This window comes from Leptidea sinapis, chromosome 33, assembly GCF_905404315.1.
Source record: "Leptidea sinapis chromosome 33, ilLepSina1.1, whole genome shotgun sequence".
In the NCBI taxonomy this organism is placed as follows: domain Eukaryota; kingdom Metazoa; phylum Arthropoda; class Insecta; order Lepidoptera; family Pieridae; genus Leptidea; species Leptidea sinapis.
In genome coordinates, this window is record NC_066297.1 from 4,544,444 (window position 1) to 4,572,272 (window position 27,829).

General features: G+C 34.4%; 3 protein-coding genes and 1 pseudogene across 3 annotated transcripts; 2 read left to right on the plus strand and 2 right to left on the minus strand.

Moving 5' to 3' along the window:
• Positions 1–1,918: 1,918 nt before the first annotated feature.
• LOC126974755 (ubiquitin-fold modifier-conjugating enzyme 1) lies at positions 1,919–5,678 on the minus strand. The gene is made up of 4 exons (XM_050822365.1): positions 5,436–5,678; positions 4,378–4,509; positions 3,261–3,428; positions 1,919–2,041 (listed from the first exon to the last, which is right to left on the minus strand). Exons 1-4 carry the CDS (start codon positions 5,556–5,558, stop codon positions 1,955–1,957), a joined length of 510 nt encoding a protein of 169 aa, XP_050678322.1. The 5' UTR covers positions 5,559–5,678; the 3' UTR covers positions 1,919–1,954.
• A 372-nt stretch (positions 5,679–6,050) lies between these two features.
• LOC126974683 (zinc transporter ZIP9) lies at positions 6,051–23,450 on the plus strand. Its single transcript, XM_050822240.1, has 6 exons — positions 6,051–6,335; positions 9,089–9,272; positions 10,174–10,284; positions 10,927–11,065; positions 13,732–13,850; positions 14,817–23,450. Exons 1-6 carry the CDS (start codon positions 6,240–6,242, stop codon positions 15,035–15,037), a joined length of 870 nt encoding a protein of 289 aa, XP_050678197.1. The 5' UTR covers positions 6,051–6,239; the 3' UTR covers positions 15,038–23,450.
• Positions 23,451–23,676: 226 nt separating this feature from the next.
• LOC126974681 (uncharacterized) lies at positions 23,677–26,470 on the plus strand. Its single transcript, XM_050822239.1, has 2 exons — positions 23,677–24,259; positions 25,400–26,470. The coding sequence occupies exons 1-2, from the start codon at positions 23,907–23,909 to the stop codon at positions 26,310–26,312; spliced, it is 1,266 nt and encodes a 421-aa protein (XP_050678196.1). The 5' UTR covers positions 23,677–23,906; the 3' UTR covers positions 26,313–26,470.
• LOC126974682 (uncharacterized) lies at positions 24,271–26,860 on the minus strand (annotated as a pseudogene).
• Positions 26,861–27,829: the final 969 nt, after the last annotated feature.

Below are 27,829 nucleotides of genomic sequence, written 5' to 3' on the forward strand. Positions count from 1 at the left end.
AACCTTACTTGCCCATTTGCTGTCTCTCAAGATTGTTAAATCTTCAGGCCACGTCTATTACCTTGGGTAAATTGTGGATTTTCTCATTTCTGACTGGATCTCAAACTGAGACTCCGTTCAAAGCCCTCACCATTCGCGGTTTGTGGGATGCGCGATACTCCGTCTTCTGATAGTTGACGGTCAGTTCAGAACCTTACATGCCTATTTGCTGTCTCTCAAGATTGTTAAATCTTCAGGCCACGTCTATTACCTTGGGTATAGTGTGGATTTTCTCATTTCTGACTGGATCTCACAATGTGACTGCAAAGCCCCCGCCATTCGCGTTTTGTGTGACCTTAAGCTTCTTTCTTATAAGAATCGTATTGAGTGGCCACGTTTCTGTGTCGTAATTCATCAATGATAATCTGACACTTAGGTAGGTATTGCTGACTAAAAGACGTTTACGTGGTAGATGAAGTATAATATATGTGTAGGTACATGTGTGCGATGAGTTAGTAATAAAGTAACATTGGTATAAAATAGTTTTATTATTTTACACCTCACCATGTCTCAGGAGTAGGTACTTATGTCGTCCTTTTCCTGTCCACATGCGTTTACTCCGAACGCTCCTGCCAACACGCAAGACAGTGTCCCATCTGCAACCAATCCGCGTTCCGCGTGCGTACGGCAAGTGTGATAGGAAATACACGTACTAAATAATAGGATGCGGGTGGTCGGCACGCGGATAACACACATGACAGGAAAATAGCCCTAAGTAAACTGCGTATTTATTTTTAATTATTAATATTTGATAGACAATTATGAATCCTATTTGGCGAAAGCATAATACTACTCCTTTCTTATTAATAATCACACTATATGAGCCTTTATTCAGGCAAGATAAAAATTGTATTTTACTAAAACTAGAATATTTGTAATCTCTCAACAACCTATTGGCCTGTTGTTGGCAAAGGCCTCCTCCAATTGCCTCCATAATGTCTAACCTCCGCATTTCTAGTCCATGTGCCACCTGCCACAGTTCGTATTTCATCCACCCACCTTTGGAAATGTCTACCTCTTTTCCTTTTCATGTGACCTGTGCACCACCAATGGCCAGGCTAGATTATGGGTACCACAACGGCGCCTATTTCTGCCGTGAAGCAGTAATGTGTTTCGTTCTGAAGTACGCCGTAACTAGAGAAATGACTGGGCAAATGAGACTTAACATTTTATGTCTCAAGGGGACGAGCGCAAATGTAAGGCCGCTTAGAAATTTTGGCTCTTTCAAGAATTCTGAGCAGCACTGCATTATAATGGGCAAGGCGTATCAATTACCATCAGCTGAACTTACCGGCTCGCAAGTTTCATGATAGTTATAGATACATCTTTGGTTCCTGTTTGTTTTATATGATTAAAATTTTTATTCTAGCTGAAAGTTTCTTCCCCGTCATGCTTCTATTCATTCATTTATGCCTTGTGCAAATCTCTAGTTTCTTACTGCATTGACACATGGGGAGGTGCTGGAAAAACTCAGTTGATAACGGTATACACATAACAGAAAGAAATCAAAGAGCCATTTCTTTTCATTCATCCTCTCCTACTTTTAAAAGATAATCTATGGAAAAAATTTAGTAATTTATATCAAAATAATAACAAAATTCTATAGAAAAAAGAACATTTAGAAGTATGCAACTAGTTTGAACAACAATCATGCAACAAGGGTTATCTTTTAGAAATAAGTATTTCTCAACCTTGCCAAACATCCATCTAACATTATCTATTTTATATGATCGTTAGAGGACAGATTTATCTTCAGATGGTCAATGATTACGTATATAAAGTTCCTGAGACACATAACCATCTTAAGAACATATTGCTTGTATTGTCACTTCATATAAATTAAAAAAAAAGTCATTTAATGGGAAATAAAACCTCTCCGTATGTACAAAATTATATTACACATATTATACAAACATCATTTAGCTTCTTCACATTTTTCTTGATACTTCACAACTCCTCGCTCTATTAACTCAGGTACTTCCACAGCAAGCCAGGGTCCCAACTGTAAATTATAACTAAGCATTAATGCACAGGTGTCTTTCGACTTTGAATTTTCAATTTAGGATATTTACTCAATTAATTATTAGAAGATATAGAGAATAGTGACTATTGGATCCTTGCACAAGTAAAAATGGGACTATTGCACAAGCTTCTATGTCGGGCTTGCACATATGAGTATGGGAATACTTGAGACTATGCGAAACTTGAGACACATATAGTCAGTGGCACTAGAACATTTTATATGGGAGACAAGGTCTGGATGGACACATGTGAAGTATATTCACATGTGGCACTTGTATAAATTATATGTGGCACTTGCACAAGTTATATGTGGCACTTGCACAAGTTATATGTGGCACTTACACAATACACATGCGCCACTTGAACACATTTTATGGGAGACAGGCACTGGATGGACACATGTGAAGTATATCCACATGTGGCACTTGTACATGTTTTAAGTGGCACTTGCAGAAGTTATAAGTGCCACTTAAATGTGTTCTATGTGGCACTTATACAAGATATATGCGGCACTTGAATAATATGTATGGCTCTTGAAGAAGTATATTACTTTTTGGCTATGTGGGTCTTGCACAATCCGTAAACAGAAGCAGTGCAATATTACTTACTTCAACTTTTACAATTTTTCAAAATATGAGTCTACTTACTTGTAAATAAAATTGAAATAATTGTAATAAAAAAAGGAATATTTTTACTAAATGCTTACAAATTTTTTATTCGGTATTTATACCAGCAAACTATGCTCTAAATATATATATACTTCTTAAAGGAGATTTTATTTTCAATTTTAGACAACGAATGATGGTCCTGCTCAGATTAAAACCCACAAAACTGTGCCATAAAAACCCACATTCAGACTTTTGAATCAATGATTATAGGCGCACACTGAGCCATCATGTTGAGTTGTCGGCTATTTTGGTATGTATTGCACGTTCAACTTATTTTGAAGAATACCCATGTCATATTGTAGTTTGGTTGTATTTGGAAGAAAGTTTCATGAAAACCTCCCTGTGGAGGAATAACACACATCCAGATGAGGATAATATTTAAGTTTGTCGCTTGGCGGCAGGATCAGGTCATAAACCTTTTCCGTATACTTTCCGGGATAAATGTAGTAAAAGACACACGAAGAAACAAATTTATGCTTATCCTAAAACGACTTGAGTTTGACTTTTATTTGAATGAAATTAATGTCTTACCCCAAGAGCCATTGCATGGGCGATACCAAATCTTGGCACATTCCTGGCCCACAGAGGCTTAAAGTGATCTGTGAGGCATATCTTCCCTCCGCGGTACATCTTCGCAGTCTTCCCGTCCAAGCCGGGTAAGGCCAGCTCAGGAGCTGTTGTGGGGTATGTTATCGGAATCTGGAAATATCAATAATAAATCTATAGGTATCATAATATACAGACTCAATGACTCATATCTATTGTAACTGTATGAGTGGGAGGCTTATTTGCACAGAATGCCGGCTAGATTATGGGTACCACAACAACACCTATTTCTGCTGTGAAGCAGCAATGTGTAAACACTATTGTGTTTCGGTCTGAAGGGCTCCGTAGCTATTGAAATGACAAGGCAAATGAGAATTAACATTTTAAGTGTCAAGGAGACAAGTGCCACTCAGAATTTTTAAAAGGGCGTTAAACACCGGAAATGTTAACACAATTATTAGATTTTTGAATTTTCTGATTATTTAATTTGCAGGTGTCTTGATCACTTTGCCAAGGGAAACTCAAAAATCGAATTGAATCGTAAGAATCATTAGTGTTCAAACCATATTTAAGTTATTTAACTGAATAAAACAGATGTAAGAAATTAAGAAAAATGTAAGACAGTTAGTCAGCTGTAAAGATGCCTACTAGTCGGCCAAGCCAAATAGATATGTAGTTTTGGAAACGTATTACCTAAGAATTGTTTATGTTACATTTCGGAATGTATAGACTGATTATAAAATAAAAATATTAATAAGCAAACAAGATTTTATTTATTGTAATTCCCCGTACATAATTTTTATTGACAAATACATACATGGTAAGAGGCCAGATAGTCAGCGTTTTTCATCAATAATCGCCAACTAGTGGACGACTATAGTTGCCTGATAGTGGGCTTTACAGAGTAGTCGGCACACCTCTTGTAATTATACATTTTTACAATATTAAGTTGTACATTCTTACAAAGGTTATTAGTAGGCCCTGTGTGATGCCGATGGCTTCAATACAGTGAAGTAGAGGAAAATTTACTGATGTGAATACAGCTTGTTTGATCTATTTTGCCTACTTCCATAGCATTATATTAATGATAAATATTACTCACGTCAAATTCAAGATCAAATTCATATTTGAGTAGATTGTGTATGTACCAACATTTCCCAAACCATTTTGTGCCAGTTTTGTCTGATTCTAACCGGAACCAATCATTGTCTGCCTCTTTATTGTTTTGTACATACTGTAAAAAAGTAAGCATTTAAAAAATAATCCTTACCAAAAAATTTGTAACATTTAAGAAAGCTGCTTGAGTAACCCATTATGGATAATTACCATATCACCACAGAGCATCCTGATGTGATGAAGGTATGATATTTTATATACTACTAGCTGACCCGACAGACATTTTTCTGTAGATAATAAAAAAAATACTGTTTTATAAGAATTTGCCAATAATATTTCAAAACATCAAGAATTATTTTGTAGAAAATGCTCCCTGTTGTTATAATGAAATTGTTTCACAGTGGAACTGTCAAACCATGTGTCACTGAATTCTCTCAATAATATATAATAATTATGGGTCCCAAATCGAAATATAAACTATCCTATCTGTCAAGTTGGACTAAACTGCACTCCATGAAGTAATCCCTATTAAAATCCATTCATTACTTTAGGACAAGCAATGTGACATGTAATTTATATATATAATAAGATATATAAAATCATATAGTTTTGAGAAAAATATTTCAATTTGCATTTAAAAATTTAGTTGTATTATTGTTATTAATTAATTTATTATTATTATTATTTCATAGTTATTTGGCAAAGTTATGTACACTGTATTTGTTATACATATCAGACATGAAATCCTGTAATAGATAAGACTAGTTTGAAAGGATAATATATGTAATGTGGTTATACTCATTAAATAAATGAATAAATAAATATATTAAACAGTATCTTACACTGATTTTATTCACATTCAGTTTTGCGATATCATATTTTTGTTTGTAATAAAAAGACAGCAAGAACAAAGTAAGCAGTAATTAAATAGGTATTTAGAAAGTGTTACAGATGGGCAACTTGTACATTATATAACTAAAGAGTGAAAACTAGTTTTCCTAATGAGATGCTGTTATATTCAAAGTAAAGATATAAAATATTTACCTTAATTAAAGCTTGATATTCCTCTTTTAAACGTGTGACCCATAATTCCTTGTCTCTGGGTCCTGCTTTTGTTTTAAGCAATGGAATACTACTTAATGTTTTCTTCGTTCCTTCATCTACCATATTTATTACAAGTATTTGCGCTTATATTAATAATAATATCAAGTCTTATAAAATATACGAAAACAAATCGATAACAAGAGACTATGGACACTGGAAGTAGGAACAGCTGTTTTGCTATGAGATAATCAGTTGTCAAGTTGGACAGTGGACACGTTGTCACATAAAAGCATGTTGTTTTAATTAGTGGTACGGGATGCAAGTCATAAGGTATAAATATCATAATACTGTTTTATTTGTCCAATATTTTGTAAAGTTGCTAATTATATTAAAAAAATATTTGTTGTATAAGTTGCGGTTTTAGAATGAAATTCATAGATTGAAAATACTAAAAATGTTTCAAAATTTCACGTTTTAAATGACCACACGTATCTTTGGCATTGTCAAATGTCAAAGACACCTTATCATATACGCTTGCATCCCGTGCCTTTAAATAAATTAAATAAGCTCAAATGTCAAAGACACAAATTTGAAAAATATTAGTGATAGGAGAAATCGTGGAAATCGACCGTGTTGCATATTTTCTTTGTAAAATGTAAAAGCTTATGCTTGAAATAAATTTTAAGTAAAAATTAAATGATGACTTAAAAGTTCTAAAGTGTTTATCCTTAGAGTATCGCAAATACTCCATTCCTTAGTAGGTGAATGTGTTTTAATTTAGAAGGGACTTTTTTGTAAACAAAAATGGATGGAACAGTAGTCCTTATTTTGCTTGCTTTAGTCATGTTAATTGGCTCCTATGTGGCTGGAAGTATCCCTCTTAACGTGAGCATGTCTGAGGTAAGTTATTCAGGAATTATTTCTTTTGCTCTAAACCACCAAAAACCCATCTTATTTTCTAACATCTGTTAACTTTCGTGGACCGTTACGAAATATTGTTTTGCCACATAATTGCGCATGTAAACGTGACGATAACGATCTTTTAGTATTTAAAACTCTGATAAAATTTGTAATTAACTTACCATTAGCGTAAAACATTTGATAACAAAAAGTAAGTGATTTGTTAGAATTGCTAGTCTAACTTTTTAGTTATCAAGAATATGACTACAACACAGTCCTCATTTTGTCACAATATTACTTAGCAATAAGCACAATAAAAACTAAGATGGATCAGCCTATAACCTAGATTAGGTATGTGTAGGAAGTTGCTTAACTGAAGCATGCTAAGTTATGCCCACAAAAAACGTGTATCACACGAACTCAGCTGGTCTCAAAATAGTGTAAGTTAAATAATTACCCAAACTTTCTTCTACTATTTGGTAAGTTCCCCAAAGTCTGAATGATGCTATTACGATGCTCAAAAAACCCAAGGCCGAAACAAAACGAAATGTTGCTCATATTAATATATAAAGCATCGGTATAAACACAATCGCTGGCTAAATGCTATTCGAATTTTGACAGGGGTCGGTATTCAATTTACTATTAAAAGGACCATAAATAGTTAGTTTTGTTTTAAAAATGCTATGAACTTGAAGTTTTTCCTCATCCTGAGGTAATCCTTTGGCATGATAACAACTGTGTCCTCATAAGGTGTCACATACTATCGCACATGTCAGAAGGAGGACATGTGACACATACATATAGAGATGAGAAAATGGACAGAATACTGCCAAACCCAATTATTATTGTTCTTGTATTCAAGGGAGGCAAACATTGATTTGTTGTGCCAATGTCATGAGTGTATTATATTACTTGAGATGGGCTAGACATCAAGAAAATTTCAATGACCCTGCTTCATTTTTGGATGATCTAGTTGTAGACATTGAATATCAATAAAATATTAAACAAACCATAGTTTTATTTTGTTCTTTCATTATTTTAATGTAAGTGTTGTTGATATAGAATGACTTAAGTTTGTAACAATATACACTTACTATAACCACAAGTTCTCTAACAATTAATATATTGAATACTGACTCCAGCCAATATTTGAATAGTAATAATATCACACATTTAGCCATCAATTTCGTTGATGCCCCTCTATTGTAGTGTCACTCAGATTTTTTGGGTTTTTCAAGAATTCTGAAAGGCACTGAATTGTAATGGGAAAATACTGCTTGTCTTGTCACTTATTTACATAAAAAAAAATTTAACAAAAAAACAACCGACTTCAAAAACAATAGATATAATATGCACTAAAAAGTATAATTTCTTTTTCTTTTCTATTATATCTGCAATCAGTCCCCAAACTATGAGCAGATGTAGTTTGCAGACTCATATGAGTTTGCAAATTTTTAAATCCTTTTTTAGTTTTCAATGTCCCCATAGACATTGCATCCTTTTTATATCTTTTTATCTGTTGTGCTTCAGCTTTTTCCCTGGACCAACTGCTTCCATTAAGCTAACTATTGGGAGATGAGGCTTTTACAAATTAGTGTTCATATGACTCCCAATTTAATTCATAATAGCTAAGCAAACTTGATCCCACCATTTACTGGCCCTGTGCTATTCCCTCACCGTTTCACTAATAAATAACATGTATTTTTTATTATGTTTATAAGGAGTGTTATCTCCATGGCAGGATTTTTTAATGTATAGTGTAACAATTCTGCTATTGTACATTTAACTATTCTGTATTCTGTTATAAGCTATGAGTCTGTCTGTCTGGCTTTGTAGGAGCCAGAAATTGAATTTCCTTGGTCCCTTCTGTACCTTTCCTAGCTCCTTTGTTCTTTGTGAGCTCTTTCATGTGCTGAAATCCACAGTACCATGATTCCCGACACTATTGCAAATGTGATAGTATTCAACTCAACAAGACAATTTAGTGCTTTTACTTAGGTATTGTTAAATTAAAATATATATATAAATTAAATTTGCAACCAAAATTTATGAAAAATTTGGGACTTGAACCTGCAACCTCTCTGGTTCCGTTTGACCCCAGCAGTTGAACAAGACATGCCAAGATTTACGAACCATGTGTGACCTGAATAGTTGGCTCAGTTAGTAAGACAGAAACCCAGAGATAACGGGTTCGAGTCCCGCATCATGCTTACATTTTGGGGGCAAATTTAATTTGTATTAAATTAATCCCAGAAGTTAGGGATATCACTTTAAAAAAAATAACAAATTGTTTAAAATCTAATATATAAAATTCTTGTGACTCCTCCGAAACGGCTTGACCGATTCTCATGAAATTTTGTGTGCATATTGGGTAGGTCTGAGAATGGAACAAAATCTTTTTTCAGCCCCCTAAATGTTAAGGGTAGTACACCCCTAAATTTTATTTTTATTTGTTTGACATTTTTTTTTATTTTTTATGATTCAGCATTAAAGAATAGATACAACTTCAAATTTTCTCCCTTCTACGATCTACAACTATTTTTGTATAGTGATTTTTATATTATTCTATTCCATCCACAAATTTGCTATAGGGTTGCAAGATGGCAATTGAATACCATTATTATTGTAATACGATAAATTTGGTAGGTCCGAAAATCGGTTGCATCTACTTTTTTTACCCCAAATTTTTTTTAATTACTTTATATGGCAATACAATGTTTGCTGGGTCAGCTAGTATATTGTATGTATTGCAGGACAAGCTACAAAAGATTACTGTATTTGGTGCTGGTCTCCTGGTGGGGACAGCACTTGCTGTGATCATACCAGAGGGAGTCAGATCCTTGCTGTCGGAGCCAACAGTTGTTACCAAGGATTACACACCAGAACCTGCCAGTCATACAGATCTGCATTCAGTTATTGGGATATCTCTAGTCTTAGGTATTGTATGAGTTCATTATTTAAATGATTTTTATGTTAGCCATTTGCAAATAAGAAAAAATAAGTTAAAAGTTTTTGTTTGCATTAGCATGTCAAATTGATGGTACTACTAATTTTCTATACTAAGTCAAAACTAGGTGAAACAATAAATATTACAAATCAAAAAAATTACAGCGTGTTTGGGATAATACAAGGTAATGTTTCACCAAAATTGTGGTTTTTTGTAAAAGGTAAAAATAAAAAACCAAAAACTTGGTTATTTGAATTTTTCACATAAATTTTGAGGATATGTGACAAAACTTGTAGATCTTTTTATTATTTACAACTTTGCTCATTAACTTTTATCCATAGGACCTGTGGTTTTGCCGGAAATCGAGATAAACCGCTTTTTTTACCCCTTAACCCCCCCTTCCTTCCCCTTCCCGACCTCAGATCGCCAGTAAATTATTTTCCCTTTCCTTTTTGTTATATTCCCTTATTTTTAATCTTGTAAATATAAATATTTCGAAGGTTAATAGTAAAGTAAAGTAAAGTAAAGTATGCATTTATTCATGACATCACAAAACATATATACATAGTTATATTAACAAATAAAAAAAAAAAAAAATACTGGGTCATGAAAAGGACACCCACTCAGTATTTTTGGAAATGATTTCCAGTACTGATTTTCAGTAGGTACCTACCAAGTCGACTCGTTGACAGTAGCTGTAGACAACACGGTTCCTTTTGTTATAGGTCTTAAAAGTGACCATCCAAAAATAGTAAAAAAATAAAATAAAAGAAACTAAAAGATTGTATTGGAAATCGAGTTTAAAAATATTTTTATTTTAATTTTATTAAATAAGACATATTTTGATTTTTTATTTTATTAATTCATGCTGTTTAAGTATAACTGTTTCAGGATTTGTTTTCATGTTGGTCGTGGATCAGATGTCAGCTCGTTACAACGATACCAGTAATCCGGTGGAGAAGAATATTACTGCTACTGTAGGCCTTGTTGTACATGCTGCTGGTAAGGTCCACTACTTGTTACGCATAGATTCTTTTTCATACAGACCTAATTTATTTTTATTATGTAAGAGGGATAAACAATAAATTATTTAAAATATTCAGGAGACAACAGGCAGAAGACGATTGGGGCAGCAAAGTCCTCGAGTGACAACCACATACCGGAAGAGTGGTACCGTTTCACCAGTGGAAGGCTCCCTTGCATAGGCTAGATTATGGGTACCACAACGGCGCCTATTTCTACCGTGAAGCAATAATGTGTGTTAACATTATTGTCTTTCGGTCTGAAGGGCGCCGTAGCTAGTGAAATTATTGGGGAAATGAGACTTAACATCTTATGTCTCAAGGTGACGAGCACAATTGTAGTGCCGCTTAGAATTATTGGGTATTTCAAGAATCCTGAGCTCTGCATCGTAAGGGGCAGACGGCTGCTCGTCTCGTCCCTTATTTTCCGGGACGATACGACTTGAGTACCTTCAAAAAAAGCTCGTAGGTACACCTTTCTTAAAGGCCGGCAACGCTCGGGTTTTCTCTGGTGTTGCAAGATAATGGGGGCGGCGGTGATCACTTAACTTAACGGAGTGACCAGTACACTCGTTTGTTCTCCTTTTCCATAAAAAATACTAATGTACATTTTGCTGGTCAGCCGATGGCGTGGCGCTAGGTGCCGCGGCGACCACGGCGCATGCTGACGTGGAGCTGATCGTGTTCCTGGCCATCATGCTGCACAAGGCTCCGGCGGCCTTCGGACTGGTCACCTTCCTGCTGCACGCAGGCCTGGACAGGTCTGTTGGGCTCATTCTAATATTTTATTCCACAATAAAGCCAAATTTATTATTACTCTAGTAATAATATTAAATAAATAGATATATTTGACTTGGCAAGGCCGGTCATATGGTCAGAATCGGAACACAGCAATTGAAACACTTTTACTTTTGTTACACTGCACATTACAGCTATAGATAACATAATAAAAACATGGTGTTCCCGGCATGCGCGTGCGACACAACCGCCTCGCTTGATATTTCGTCCGTGACTGCCTGCTCGGCGCCCGCTCTTACCTGCACTCGCACCGCAAGCCGATACACCCGAGCTAAAGGTGGCACTTCACTTGGCAAATAATTACCGTGTGTGGACAGTTTATTTGACAAAGTGTTGGCCTTATTTGCCTATTTGGCAAATAAGGCCAATACCAAATACGGCGCTTGTCGGTTTTTCGAGGCACATCAAAGGGGTCAAATAGGCAAATAACACACACACAATGGCCATATTTAGAAGCGCACGCGCCGTGTACTTGTCCGGACGTGCTTTTGTGTTTGTGTTGTGAGTGAGATCACTGTGTGTTTGTTATTTGACTGCCACGTGTGGATGGTTGTATTTGCATGTTTGCCTGAACGTCATATATTTTGCCAAATACAACAAACACCCAATAGCGAACACAAATAGCCATGTGAAGTGTTACCATAAGACGAATACCGAATAATCTTCGTTCTCGTTTCTTCTGCTCGACGTTATTGACTACGACATATTTGTTTACAATGTTTTCATAATATAATACAATCACAAACTAACCATATTATAGTGTTAGTCAATTTTGAAATTCTCAATCTGTGAATACAATAGATCTTCTAGATAGAATCTTTACCGTCTAGATTTATGAAAATTTGTAACATCAAAAGCCCTTAGAATATCCCAAGACATTGATGGGCTTTGAGTAAATCTGTAGCTGAAGCTAAATAAGTAGTATCGGAAAAGAAAAAGAGGAAAACTGACTACAAAGAGGTTTTCTCTTTATGTATTATATTAGATGTAATACTTATATACGAACAGAAAATGAAAAGAAGTGCGCAACTAGTGTAACAACATACTTTTATCTACAGCCATGCTTTAAATCTAGCTAACTGTTTCAGATTCTCTTATAGAAGATTCATATTATGGGTGTAGATAAAGTCTTGTATCCAACTGTTGATAATTAGGTATTAAAACACTCATGTGATACTATTATCAAACCCACATTCGTGTTTTAATACCCCTTATTACACAACAGTTGTATGAATAACTATTATCATACCTACAGAAACTTAATTAATGTTAACATACAGTAATATCCGCGGATTTGTCAAATGACGTCACGGTACAGTCACCAACACAAACAAAATAATATATGAATCAATTAAAAGGTTTTACCGCGTTCAGTACCTGCCATTTAACTGCAGAAAAACGTACCAAGTAATCACTATATATTATAAAACAAAGTCCACCGCCGCGTCTGTCTGCTTGTCTGTTCGCGATAAACTCAAAAACTACTGAAACGATTTTCATATTGTTTTCACCCCATAGCGTGGTTCTTGAGGAAGGTTAAGTATATAATTTATTAAGTTTTTATGTACATTTTTGTATGCATTAACGATATTTGTTGGAGGTGTCGGAAAAAGATTAGTCATCTGGGAGCTTTCAACGAAAACCCTTTGAGATACAACAAAATAGGGTATGGTGAAATTGTGTATCTTATATAGGTCTACAAAAAAGTCCGCGAGGGTATATGTCTCTTTCTTAAAGATAACATACTATATCCATTTTAATATTTAAAAAAAATTGGCTACAACTTTAGACTACATTATTCCTGAATACTTACAGCGACTGTCGGGTCAATAAATCGGGGTAATATTAAATAAACGGTACATATAAAAGTTTAAACCATTCTAAAAGTAAAAAGTATAACAAAAACGAAATAATTCAACAATGTTACGAAAAGAAAATAGTTAAACAATCAGAATTAATATACTTTTCAATGGAGTTGTTAAACATTGCGTACTTTCAGTTAATTATGATTCTAAAATTAAATCTTTTGCATTGGCTTCTTTCATTTACGCGGTCGTGACTTTCTTTTACGAGCTCGATTATTTTTTTGCTGTTTAGTTTTAAATTAATTATTAAGTAATCAATTTTTTTATCAGCGGGAGGCTCCTTTGCGGGAGGGTACCACAATGACGCCTATTTCTGCCGTGATGCAGTAATGTGTAAGCATTACTGTGTTTCGGTCTGTAGGGCGCCGTAGCTGCGTGAAATTACTGAGCAAATGAGATTTAACATATTATGTCTCAAGGAGACGAAGGGCAATTGTAGTGCCGATCAGAATTTTTGGATTTTTCAAGAATCCTGAGCGGCACTGCATTGTTATAAGCAGGGAGTATAGATTACCATCAGCTGAACGTCCCGCTCGTCTCGGCTCTTATTGACATAAAAAAAAAACAATTGTGTTATTTTTATTTCTTACTCTTGCTATTTAAAACTTTTTTTACGGCTTCAAAACAAATGTGATAGCGCATATGTTGGCTCAAGTTGGGCGTTTGATATTTTATTGTTAATTTTTATTTGGACCGAACCAAGTCTATCGGGTCGGCTAGTAAGTAATAAATAGAATGAAAACTAAATTGGGTGTCACGTTCAGGAATCGAATCCGCAAGCACCTGCTGATTTTCTCGTGTTCTGCGCCCCTGCTCGCCCTGTTGACGTACTTCGGGATCGGGAACGAGAGCAAACAGACTCTCACAGACTTCAATGCAACAGGTAACAGTTAAATAAGATCAAATTGTTAGCGTTAATAACATATTTTTAATCTTAATCACTGACCTCTACTATATACCACTGGACTGGTGGCTGTCAATGTGTTTTTGTGCCTGTTTGATATTCGCCATTTTGGCGCTGTTGGTCATGTAGCGAGAGTCTGCGGTACTAAAACTAGTGATGACAACCGCAGCTAAACAAACATCAATAGGAAATCTATTTACATAAAAAAAATATTACGTTGAAGTAATTAATTCAAAATGCAAAAATACTTCAGAGTATTGTGCGTTTCCTCGCAGCCACTTGTATTATACGTCAAAATTAGTACTTTGGACGCTCGCGAGCGGCGCTTCAAATAGGCACAAAAAATTTGCTGATAGAAAATTAATTTTTTTATTAAAGAGCATTAAAAACCTTAATAAAATGGCAAACAATTGCAAATCCTTGTTACGAATTGTGATTAATTATTATTAGCGCTCGAACGAAATCCGAGAGGTCGCGGGATCGTGCCCCGAATCGTTCATAAATTTTGGTCGCAAATCTTGTATTGTATAAAATTTTCAGCTGATAGTTATTGATACGCCCTGCCCATGACAATACAGTGCCGCTCAGAATTTCAAAAATTCTGAGTGGCAATACAATTGCGCTCGTCACCTTTAGACGTAAGATGTTAAGTCTCACTTGCCCAGTAATTTCACCAGCAATGACGCCCTTCAGTCCAAAATACAATAATGCATACACATTACTGCCTCACGGCAGGAAAACGTGCCATTGTGGCACCCATAATCTAGCCAGCTTCCTGTGCAAAGGAGCCTCTCACATACTCCTCCCATTACTGTGACATTAGAATTGTAATACACAGGTTCATTTGTCTAAGTGGCAAAGTATAAGAAACTTTAAAATTACAGAACAAACACTCATAGTCTTAAAATTTAAAATAACAAATTGTATATATTTGTATTTTCGCAGGGATCGCCATGTTGTTCTCTGCGGGGACTTTCCTCTACGTGGCGACTGTCCACGTCCTGCCAGAGATAACCAACCCCCACTCTCACACTCACACCCTGCTGCCAACACAAGAGGGAATCCCTCCCAAGCGCGGCTTCTCCGGCCTCCGACCCACAGACGTGGCCATCCTCATCTTTGGCGCCCTCCTGCCGGTGCTACTCACCATGGGTCACCACCATTGATGCTGGCCCCAAGTGTACAGAGTCTCCAAGATTCTGTACAGGTGCTTCCTGCTCCTGGTGTGTTTCGATGTCTACCTACGGTTCTGTATATTCCTGTTGCGCCGCGAACGAGCACGCAATTTGCGGAGACTATTGCGTGCGCATTATGAGTGATCTCATATCGTATTAAATTAAATTTGTAAGCAAAATTTAAGAACGATGCGGGACTTGACCCCGCGACCTCTCGGGTTCCGTCCGATCGCTTTTCCAACCAGTAGATCCTAGTTAAACAAAACATATCATGATTTACTAACGAAGCGTCACTCGAACGGTTGGCTAACCCGAGAAGTCGTGGGGTTGAGTCCCGCATCATTCATAAATTTTGGTTATAAATTTTATTTAATTAATCCCAGAAGTGAGGTATATCACTTTAAAAAATAACAAATAGCTCATAGTATATTTTAATGTATGTCAAGAAACGAGCAGATGGCCCGCCCAGTTTTAGTGGCATCATCTGCAACAGTGGTGAAATCTGAATCTGAGGCGTACCTTACGATGCGACTTTATCATACATCTACAATATCAGTCAGAGATTAATAAATGCTTCCACGATGTAAATTAAGCTCTATATTGCAACTGCAATTTGTAGTAAATGAAGTTAGATTTTGTCTATAATGTAATCTAGGCCTAAGGTAAACATTTCAAGTGTACTAACACGTTACCGAGTGTAACGGTCTCTTTTATACACTTGTATAAACCCCGGTATCTGTTTTACACACATGTATAGAATACATAGCATTATGCTATTCGAGCCAAACAGTTGAGCAATTAGTCGCAGCATGCTATCCTTGTCACACAATATTGGTTGATATACTCGCACATGTACCGTTTGCAAAAAAATACTCTTAAACAAATTTCTTAATATTTTTCAATGGTCACTTATTTGCGTTCCGCAATTATATATATTTTATAAATGTCCCGCATTATTAAAATGCCCGACATTTATAAAAAGAATTTTTTGCCTTCTGAGAAGAATTCCACGATAAAATTGGTATTGCATTTATTCTATTATTATCAATATATCACAATATTAAAAAAAATTACCAATTTATCATAGCGTAAAATAAATTAAAATCGCAAAGTAGAAGATACATTCTATTTTGTTTAGATTCATTAAAGTTACTAAAACACAACATAGCAACAGGTAACTCTGGTAAACATAATATTATGTTATAGCACTATAGAGTTTTATTTTCATAAAAGTTCGTGTTGTGCTTTGGCCATAGGCATTGTAATTCAGAAAGCAATCCGTCATATCATTTTTATATTGAAGACTAGCTGACCCAACAAACGTAGTATTGCCATATAAAGCAATAAGAAAAAAAATCAAGAACTAAAATTTTTGGGGTATAAAAAATAGATGACGACCGATACTCAGACCTACCAAATATTAAATCGTACATAAAATCTACCAACTATAGGAAGCTAAAATTAAGTTGTTTTTTATCTTCTGAGAGAGTTAGAAAGATATAAAGATTATAATTACTTATTCATTTTAAACTATTCTTTCATTTTTGTTTCTGAACGACGCGGGATACATCAAAGGAAAAACCAAGTTGTTGTTTTTATTTATTTCTGAGCATTTCTATATTTATTCACCTTTTAAACCTTCTCCGGACTTCCACAAAATAATTCAAGACCTAAATTGGCGAAATCGGTCCAGCCGTTCTCGAGTTTTAGCGAGACTAACGAACAGCAAATCATTTTTATATATATAGATTAGTAGTTTATTTTGGATGGAAGTATAAAATCTTACGATGGTGCATAAGCTTAGACTTACTTTACTTTATAACAGTGACACTTGTAGTTATTGTAAATATATCACTTAAGGCCACTATTCCAAGAACCGCCAAAATAGCGCATAATTGAAACCATTTCTTGACATATAATTTATATAAAGCTTATATTTTTACAAAAAAATTATTATATATCTACAGAATGTGAGAACTAAATTCATTTATTCTTTACAAAGACAGTGTGAAAAAAAATGACCAATAAACTTTAAAAACTAATCATTCAATCTAGATAAAGGTTGTATGAAAATTGTGCACCAATACTATATAACGTGACATAGTTTTGAAAAGATATTTTGTCTGTAATAAAATAAAAATGCTTCTAATTCTGAATTAAAAAATAGGGCGATCTTGTGCGAGAGAGGTAACCTAGCTCCGCTCGATTCCTCAAGGCCGTTGGCTCGGTCCCCAGCCTTAATATTACGCTCTTAGTCTGCCTAAAAAATAAAAAAAATACATGGTAAAGGCTAGTCAGAAAGAAACAATTAAGACAAGACTAAACATATAATGAACACAGATGTAAATATTATCCGAAGTAATTAACGATTTATGGTTAACGTAAAGAAAATCTACACGCGTGTATTTTCAGAAGTCACACGATTTTTGAGACGAAAATTTATGACATCTATTGTACATTATTGTGTAAATAAACCTCTGTACTATATTTGATTATAAAAGCTGTAATTATAAGTATGTAATTATTTCTAATATTTAAAAATCTTTATTACAAACAAACATTAAGTATTAGACAAAAATAAGCGGTTGTCTATGAATTCTTAGACATTAAGATTACATTTACGGCTGAAACATGGTAAGATTATTAATAATAATATCATTATTAAGCCGCCGTGTATGACATTCCTTTTTTCTGTACATAATCCACAGCCAAAATTATATGAAAGTAATATTAACATTTAACGCATTTAACGTTTAACATATTAACGCTATTATTTTGAACTCAGAAATTTAATAATCTTAATATTGACTTACTTATTATACTGCCCCATAAGGCAAATCCTGTGCTATGGGTACAAAACAACGATTTATTTAATACTTAAACATACAAACATCCATATCCATCGATTCGTACCCGGGACCTCTAGCTTAGGAGTCAGGGTCACTAACCATTCGGCTATTTGGGTTGTGAATGTATCTTTAATGAAATTTTATGAAATATTTGTTTTACTATCCTTACTTATACCTCTCACAGATTTACAATCATACGTAAATTACCCTACACACACTTTCATATTCTGTCAAATGTCACGACTGTCATTACTTACATCTTTATCGTATTGTCATTTTATAGACTCGATAACGAGGCAAACTTTATACCGTTATTTATTTTTAACGCTTAATAATAATATAATTGTGAAGCAATTCCTAAGCCGTTAACGTATCATGAAGGTACTAAATTGTCTCAAGTTTCAATTGTGAAAATATTGTATAGTTTTATTTAAGTAAGTTTAATTTATTGTTGTTCATAAGAACAAATGTACGGACAAGCTATAATATGTTTAATGATAACGTTAAAATTATATTATATGTATGATGTTTCAAAATATTATCGTACTTTCACACTCACTAAATAACTGTTAAACCTTTTACCCTCGCTTAAAACCAATAGTTTAAAAAACTATATTATTTAAGTATTTCGTCTTCAGAATACTTATCATTGATTGTTATTATGAAATGCTCATCTCTTAATTAATGCTATCGTTAATTATACATTTTGAAGTCCATATCGCTGTAGCGAATAGCAGTGATAGTCCCTAATTCTTTTACTTGTTTAACACACGAGCGTGTTGAATAGATTCTAAAATCCAAACGTATGGATATTTCTATATGTTATTAAAATCAATGATATTTTTAAAATGCTATAAATTATATTAACTGTTATTTCTGTTAAGTTTCACAAAATTACTTCGACACATGTTTCTTCATATGAGTCATCTCACAGTGTCACTCTTCAAGCCTTTGGCGAGTCATCCTGCCCTGAAGATGCATCGTATCGGTGTGTGAAACGTGTCGAAGTGATTTTGTAGTACTTAGCGAAATTAACACTAAAGATCATTGTTAATTATTATGGATTTTCGCAAATTTACGTCTACTTTCATTAGTCTTTTAAAATCAAAGTAGATGGTTTATTAAATTAGGCGTTATTTTGCGGAAATCTAAAATTATCCAAATGATTTTTTCTGAGGATGCCTCGTCGAGAGGCGAAACACGTGTCGAATTAGTTTAAGACAAATCGTAGCGGAATTTACACTCAAAAAATTCACAGCATTTGAATAAAATCAAAGAAGAAAATAAAGTTTAAATCTACTTTAATAAATAGAGAACCTAGCCAATGTGTTAATTATATATCATGGTTTAAATATGTAAGGGCGGATTCCACCAAACCGGAGTAAGTTTTTACTCGCTGGTAACAACTGGTAATCCAAGATTAACGCTAACCACTAACCTAAGAATAATATATAAAAAAAGACGATTTAAAATAAACAAGCTGCCAACATTTTACATATCACTCTATTATCCTACCAAATTGTATTTTTGGCATTGCATATCAAGTAATAAGTAACAATAGAACATGGATTTTTACAGTTTATACCTACATTCGTTCACTCTGCGTTCATCATTCGATTTTAAACTATATGATAACAATACCGATATAGCGTTCTCCTCAAGTACGTTGGAAAAAACGGAAACGAAAATATCCAACGGTTATTTTCAAAGAGTAGAATTATCTTCGTGTAACATCGAGTTTGGTTGAATCCGCCCTAAGTCTAAGAATGCCAAGTCCTGACACAATTTGAGAAGCTAGGCTAATTTTTACTTTATTTATTTGAAAACCCAATAATCGCACGCTTAACACATAAACTAATTACAAAAAAATAAAAAATACAATATCTAAGTATACAGATAAACAACAGGGTTAACACATCATTCATCAAATGTTATCTTTTTTACTAAGTTGGGTAACATTAGTTAATAATGTTAGTAAAAATAGAATGTAACAAGTGTTAAAATAATGTATATTTGCAATTATTTAACAATAAGGATTTACATTTCATGAATTTTACAACATTTTTTTTTTATAAATGTATAAAGAGTAAAACAAATAAAATCTTGCGTGTAGTTTTAATAATAGCGATTATTGTTTGTGATAATTTTGTGAGAAATTTTACTATAATATTATAAGTGATTAAGTTTGTTATAATTGTCGTCGGTCACGGTCGTTGACCCTTGAATAGAATAATGTAGGGTGACAATGATTTTTAAAGATGCGTGCTGGTGAAACGTAACATTCTACCTTTCATTGCATGTTTGCTGCAACCATGGACGTATAACGCACTCGTACGTTGCTTCCGCCATTCAGCCGCGAAAGCCCTTTCTGTTCGTTCGAAAAACCGACAAATTACGGGCCGCTCCGAGCGGCTTGGCGCACGAAATGCTCTTTTTTCCGCGCACAATATGACTACGACAAATTGTCACAAAGTGTGTACATGGTACGTTGCAGCGATGTGTACGGCGAATTCTTTCATTGCATGATTCATCTTAAGTTTCGTTTCACCAATCTGTACGCACCACAAGATTTTATTTTACGGGCATATATTATGTTATATTTAATGTTTTTATTGGATGTTTTCGGGCAATAAAGTATTTATAATTATTGGGGAAAACTGAGATATTTCGGATCCGAATTATACAGCTATGTAAAGTTTAGGTATGAATTCAATGTCTAAGTTTTTAAAGTAAATGCGATTGAATATTGCAAAAGAATTTCCCTCGAAACAATCTTCCAAAGATTCCAAAAGGTTACGATTAAAAGTCGCCTAAACAACCACTACGTCTTTGAGTATTTACCCAAACGGAGACAGCATTGATAGTTGAATTACTTATTTCTAAAAATATACGAAAGTACATAATCAATTAAAAAATGGGTTAAGTGCAAATTTAACTCGCCGACGAAGAGTGCCGTATAATCGTACAAAATATAATTACTACTACTTGTTGTGTACTTATTTAACATGGGAGATAATGAGATAGGAAGCATAATACAATATTTTGGTACCAGGCGATCATAGTTAAAGAAGAGAATGTCTTAAGTATGGCGCGAGTATACCTTAATATATTCTGACTCCAAGCGCACGACGTATTTCTGCATAGACACCAGGAGAACATAGCGGTTGAAATCATGTGTCATCCTAGCAACATGTACCAGGAATTCATATGCAGTTTAGAGGTTCATGCACCATGCAGCTTTTACTTCTGACATGTGTACTTTGTACGCACGCAATGTTTTTTTATTTGCATGACGTTTATTATAGCTTTTGGTTATTTATAACAAAAGTTATATACAAATGAAATAAAATTGTTTTTTTTTTATTTATTTAAATTTAATATAGCCACGGGCACCATTGCACTTTGCCACTCCTGCGCACATCTTACCAACAATCAACAATATTATGTTCCCTGATCGACTCTTAGCAAGTCTCAATGACTCGTTGACAGCTTATGTGATATTATAAAATGAAGCGTTGCCTTTCACTGCTCTCGGTTGGATCCTCGCCTCTCATACTAACATGTTTTGGAATTCAAAGTCAAAATATTTTATTGACATAAAATCAAAAGACTGCTCGACAACGTCAATCGCAAAAAATACAATTCAGATACATACATATTAATTACATAAAAGTTTAAATATATTTTCAAAACAATGCAAACCAGTGAAACAACACAAGGCTGAACCATATAATCCATTAAAAACAACTATAATACTATTTAATTCCATATTATAATGTCGTTTACGTAATCTTCAATACTGTAATAAGCCTTCGACATAAGTCTGTGTTTAATAAAAGATTTAAATTTATTTATTGATAATTCAGATACACTTTAAATTTAATACTATCGCATGCAAAAGAATTGTTTAGTTTACAGAGCCTGGTAGGGGGCACTATAAGCTTGTAGTTATTTCTAGTGTTCAAATTATGTTTGTCGCTTATTTTACTGTATAAATTATAATGTTTATGTACGTGCAGGAGATTGCTATAAATATATTGGCCGTACATGGTCATAATATGAATATCTTTGAATTTTTCGTGAATTTGAATGGCGTATATAAAATAGGCATTGATCTTATATTCCTCTAAGGTCCCATGAGTGTATGAGCCGCGGTGATTGTTTACCATCTGGTGACCCGTATGTATACTCTTGTTTCCCTCAAAAAAGTTGCAAATCTTTTTCATTACTTACTTCATTTATGTCGTCTCCTTCGGTTAAACACTTTTGACCGTTAGGCACAAATTATTTCTGTAACCGATTATTACAATAAACCTTTCCATGTCTTCTGGGCTCCAAGTAAGCCAAATCAAGTATTATTAAGACAATATTGAATGTTTATTGCTCAAGTTATTCTTATATTGTTGAAATTTAGTTTTTTTTTTTTTATAATAAATAGACAATGATATAAAATGATATTATATGGCGTTGGATGGTTGATGTGTGACTGATAAAAGTGAGAATTGAATTATTAAAATATTGTTGTGAATACAAATTGATGGTTAACGAGCCGTGACGTGAATCCCTGTGATTGGTGGTTCAGTAAACATTGAGCCGTGACGTCAATCGCTATGATTGGTGGTTCAGTAAACATGGCCGATTGTATTTTGTGTAATATCTTAATGTATTTATTATTATAGTATTATACTAATTAATACAAATAAAATATACTTCTAGTTTAAAACAACTTCCCCCTGTCATGTAATTCTGTAGCGACAAAGGTAAGATAAAAACAAAAGTTTTTGGAATAACTTTACTTCGCGTTTATTATTAACATAGTTAATTTTTATTTAAAAGTTGGCATTATTTTTTATACCTTTTTTCACATACAATATTTTTTAAACTAATATTTAATAATTTGATACTCAATATCTGAGGAGTTTTCTTTCGACCCCTATCCCTGACCCGACACATTTGACCACTTTGGAAGTGTCTCTCGCGCAACGAAATTCAGATTAGAAAAAAAAATTATTAGAAACCTCCATATCATTTTTGAAAACCTATCCATATATCCCCGTCATCATTCATCAAACCCGTTGATAAAAAAAAATGAGTTTCAGTTCTAAGTATGGGGAATCCCCATAATTTTTTTTTCTATTTTTGTTGTGAAAATGTTATTGCGATTCACAGAATACATCTACTTACCAAGTTTCAACAGTATAGTTCTTATAGTTTTGGAAAAATGACGAATCTATAAGGGTTCCGTTTTTTGCCATTTGGCTACCCTAAAAACGCAGCTGGACTGATAGTGATAAAATAGCCAAGCAATCTGTATTAAGTTGCGATCGGATCAACAGATTTCTTTTGCCTCCACTGAAGCGAGGCCGAATCATAGCAGTAGAAGCTAATAATATGAGCAGAGATATTTCTGGGCTTAACTGCCGCTTTAATTTTTATGTCCACCAACGAAATATCATTGTCTATTTATATGTACGTTTGTGAAGCAATATCTGTTGTATACCTATAGTAATATTATTGTTGTACTTTTTTGAATTTATTAAATGCTTTTAATGTGGTGTAAATGTTTTATTTTTGATCAAATACATCCCCGTAATTGAGTTTAGTATTGAGAGACGATTGCCAACGTACGGAAGTCTTGGCGATATTGAAATATTGTAACTATTATGACGGGTACTCACGATATATATGTTTTATTAATTTGATGCCGATATTTCGATCCAATTGCATGAATCGTGGTCACGACGGAACTGCGGAGGCGGCGAGAAACGCTTGACACTAAGGCTGCCAGTCCACCAGAGCGGAGCGAGGCAGCGGAGCCGAGAAACGGACTAATGCGGAGTGGAGTTGCGTACTGTGACTGTCCACCGGAGCGGAGCGAGGCTGCGGAGCGGAGTGAGGAAGTAATGCGGAGCGGAGTTGCTGTGTTTTTCAATATGCGGAGCTAGGCAGCAAGTACGCGACGAGTGATTTCGAGCTCCCGGCGTGGGGCGATTGGTTTAATTCTACGCGAAATGTCAGTGATAGCAGACATGCCATCGAAAAAGTTGATACATTATTACCTTACATTGCTTGAGGAAGAAGAGTTGGAGTCAGAAGAAGCCGAAATACTTACCATATACCATTTGAACAATTCTATGAGGAAACATAGATTTTGGTTAAGAAATCATATCAAACATCGTTCAGAACACAGTGAATATTTTACTTTTTTCCAAACAGCTGATGAAGAAACTTTCGAAAATTCTTATAGAGTTTCAAGATGTACTTTTTATGAACTTCACTCCCTGATTGAACCATATATTCGGAAACAAGACACAAATTACAGAAATTCAATTAGTAGCCGTGAAAGATTAGCGGTGTGTTTAAAGTAAGTACACATTTTAAATCAAAGTAACTTTTATTTTTGCATACAGTTATAGAAGCCATGTTATATTAATTTAAAAATCGTAATCTGTCTCAAAATTGACCGCATTTTCATTGGGTTCTGTTGGCTCTGCTGCAGATGTTTCAATATCCTGGGTTGTTGGAATTTGTAAAGCGCTAGGATTAATGATACTAGTGTTAATATTATCTGAAGCACTAGGAATATTGACACTAGTGTTGGTATTATCTGAAGCACTAGGAATATTAAGACTAGTGTTGATATTATCTGAAGCACTAGGAATATTGATACTAGTGTTGATATTATCTGAAGCACTAGGAATATTGATACTAGTGTTGATATTATCTGAAGCACTAGGAGTATCGATACTAGTGTTGATGTTATCTGATGTAGGTGTTGAGCCTGTAGAATAACCATAATTATTCGGAGAATACCAACTATGTTGAAGATTACTTTCTTCAGCTGACATTACCGCATTAAAGCAGGTTTTTATTAATTTGAAGTTGAAAATAATACGGCAGCTTTTTTGTCGATGCAGCCAAATTTAAAAAAAATAAGTCTATTTCATCGTATTTATCACTGGCTGACATCATGTTTTTAAGTTCTATCCGTTCTCGTTCCAACACTTCGCGGCGTTCTTGATTTTTTTTTAAATAATCTAGAATTTCATCGTTCTTTCTTTTTTTGGATGTTGATGGAAGAGATTCCGAAGCTGTTGGATTCTTAGGATCATCGGCAGAAGGAAGATTATTTGAATTTGATGGCAAAAAATTGCATGATTCCCGTGAACTCTCTTCAATGGTATTTGGCGGATTTTGAAGTTTCGCTTACTGAGTGGTCCAGGGGCGTAAAATTTGTTGACCGGTCTCTGTTACTCATGTAAGGCAATAAAAATGACATGGCTTTTTGATATTTCCATTCTTTTCGTTGTTTTCTAGCCTGTCCACTCCTTGTTGCATTTTGTCTTTTTAAGGCATCCCGATGGTTATCTCTCAGTTGTTTCCATCGCGACTTGGCAGTTGTAACTGAAACAATCAACAAACACAAAAATGTATTACATGGTCTATTTATGACAAAAATATTACATCACTTACGCGAAGTACAATTAAATACGTTTTTTTTTAGGTATTTAGCAACCGGCCAGTCATTTACAACGATGGGAGAGAATTTTAGAATTGGATTGAAAAGTGTATCAAGAATTGTTGAGGAGGTTTGTGATGCTTTATGGAATATATTGCAACCTCTTGTCATGTCACAACCAACAGAAAACGACTGGAAAGAAATCGCAAAAGATTTTGATGAACTATGGCAATTTAAAAATTGTATAGGTGCTCTTGATGGCAAGCACGTATATATCAAGGCTCCCTCGAAAACCGGGTCCTCGTTTTTCAACTACAAAAAGAGATTTTCTGTAGTATTGATGTGTTTAGCTGATGCCAAAAGGAAAATCATAATGGCTGATGTGGGATCTATGGGAAGATTTTCTGATGCAGGAATTTTTGATAACAGCATTTTCGGAAAGAGTCTAAAAGAAAAGAGATTGAATTTACCTCAGCCGGTACCATTTTATCAAGGTGGAGCAAAAATGCCGTTCGTATTTATAGGAGACGAAGCTTTTCCATTAATGGAAAATTTTATGAGGCCTTACCCACGTGATGGACTTAACGCAGAAAAAAAAATTTTTAATTACCGATTATCAAGAGCACGTCGTATTGTTGAGGCAACTTTCGGTGTATTGACGAGAAAGTGGTACGTGTATCATAAAGATTTTGAATGCAAAATAGAAACAGTTGACAAGGTAATAAAAGCAACATGTGTTTTGCACAATTATTTAATTCAAAGACAACCTAATTATATAAACAATATTGAAAATAACATGGAGCAATCATTATTATCAGTTGGTGATATTATAGAAACACAACATTCTCGTAACGATGGTTATCAAGTTCGTGAAATGTATTGTTCATACTTTAATAATCAGGGGAAGGTACCATGGCAAGATACTCGAATTTTGAAAAGAATCTATAATAGTCAGTGATGTGAGACAGATATAGATAATTTGGCCAGCTGCGGACATTATTTAACTATTTAGGCTATTACATTATATAGGCTATTTTGTTAAATAAAAAAAAATATATCAATATGTACCTACTAGAAGGTATTATAGAATAAAGATACATATTATTTACCATCCGATATGTTTGTTTCAATGATAATTTGGTCCCACGCAGCATCTTTTGTTTCGTTGCATTTGTAAAATTCTGAAGATGTGTTCCAAATGCACGGAAACTTTTTCACACTTTCAATAAGTTTTTCATCCATTATCTTCGGTCACATACGCACTGGTCGGAATACGGCGGCACACTGCCGGCGCAAAGTGCGCCCGCGCCCGCACTCGCTTCCCCGCTCCGCATCCCCGCACGTTTCCCCGCTCCGTTTCCCCGCTCCGCATACCGGTTTTATATGAAATTTTAAACTAGCTCGCAAGTCCCTGTCCACTTAAGAGGAGCGGAGATTTTGTGCAATCCTATTGGTTAATATTTCTCCGTTTCTCGGCTCCGCTGCCTCGCTCCGCTCTGGTGGACTGGCAGCCTAATAGTACATCAATTTGTCCACTTGGCGCTTAATTCGTTTTGGTCTTTGAGTCCCTAATTCACGACACACACTACTGTCCATACTTTCGGATATCGGAGATAAGTGGACAGAGTAGTATTAGTGTTAAGTAAAACAAAAGAACAATTGGATCGATAAAATACATATTGTGAGTACCCGTCATACTAATTACAATGATAAAAGTTTTAACAAGATACTGAAACCAAAGAGGATGTTAATACTACGCAATAAGAGGCAGGACCGCCTAAGTAAAAATTGAAATTTAGTTTTGTATCAAACGTGCCGTGTTTTGATAAAAGTCTGAAATAGTAGTAATTACAGTATGGCGATTGGGCTCAAAGTACGAGTATAAGCCGGCTAAGTTTGAAAGCGAACAGTTGCAAACGTAGTGGATTTGCGCGAGTTAATTTTTTATAAATTTGTTAATAATTTTATATTTACACCTACATGAAAATTAGAGTACCAACAATGGGTAGGTACTTCAATTTGAAGATCCTACAATAATAATTATTGTATCTAATAGATATGCCACCAGTTGAATGTATTAGATACCACATGAGTAATTAAACACTACAGAGACAAAACTTCTAAAGAGAGAAAAAGTTTGATCATCGATACTATTACATAACCCTAGATATCATACCTTTCATACAAAAGTTATAGTTATTTTACGCGTTAACTTACATACCAAATATCGTGACCCGTGCTACTAACCGTTGAAGAGTTCCCTATTAAAGAAATAACCCTAGCTGCAATGTCAGATTATGTATATCATATTATTATTGCATTTCAACTTAAATTATGCAGGTGTACAAAATTTTAACTCATATAACGGTTAGTGTTATAAACTTTACTTGCAATATTTGAACTTAAACAAATACTTTCATACTTATTTTATTATATGCCAACCAATCCATAAACAAGTCTTAAGTAAAACCTTGC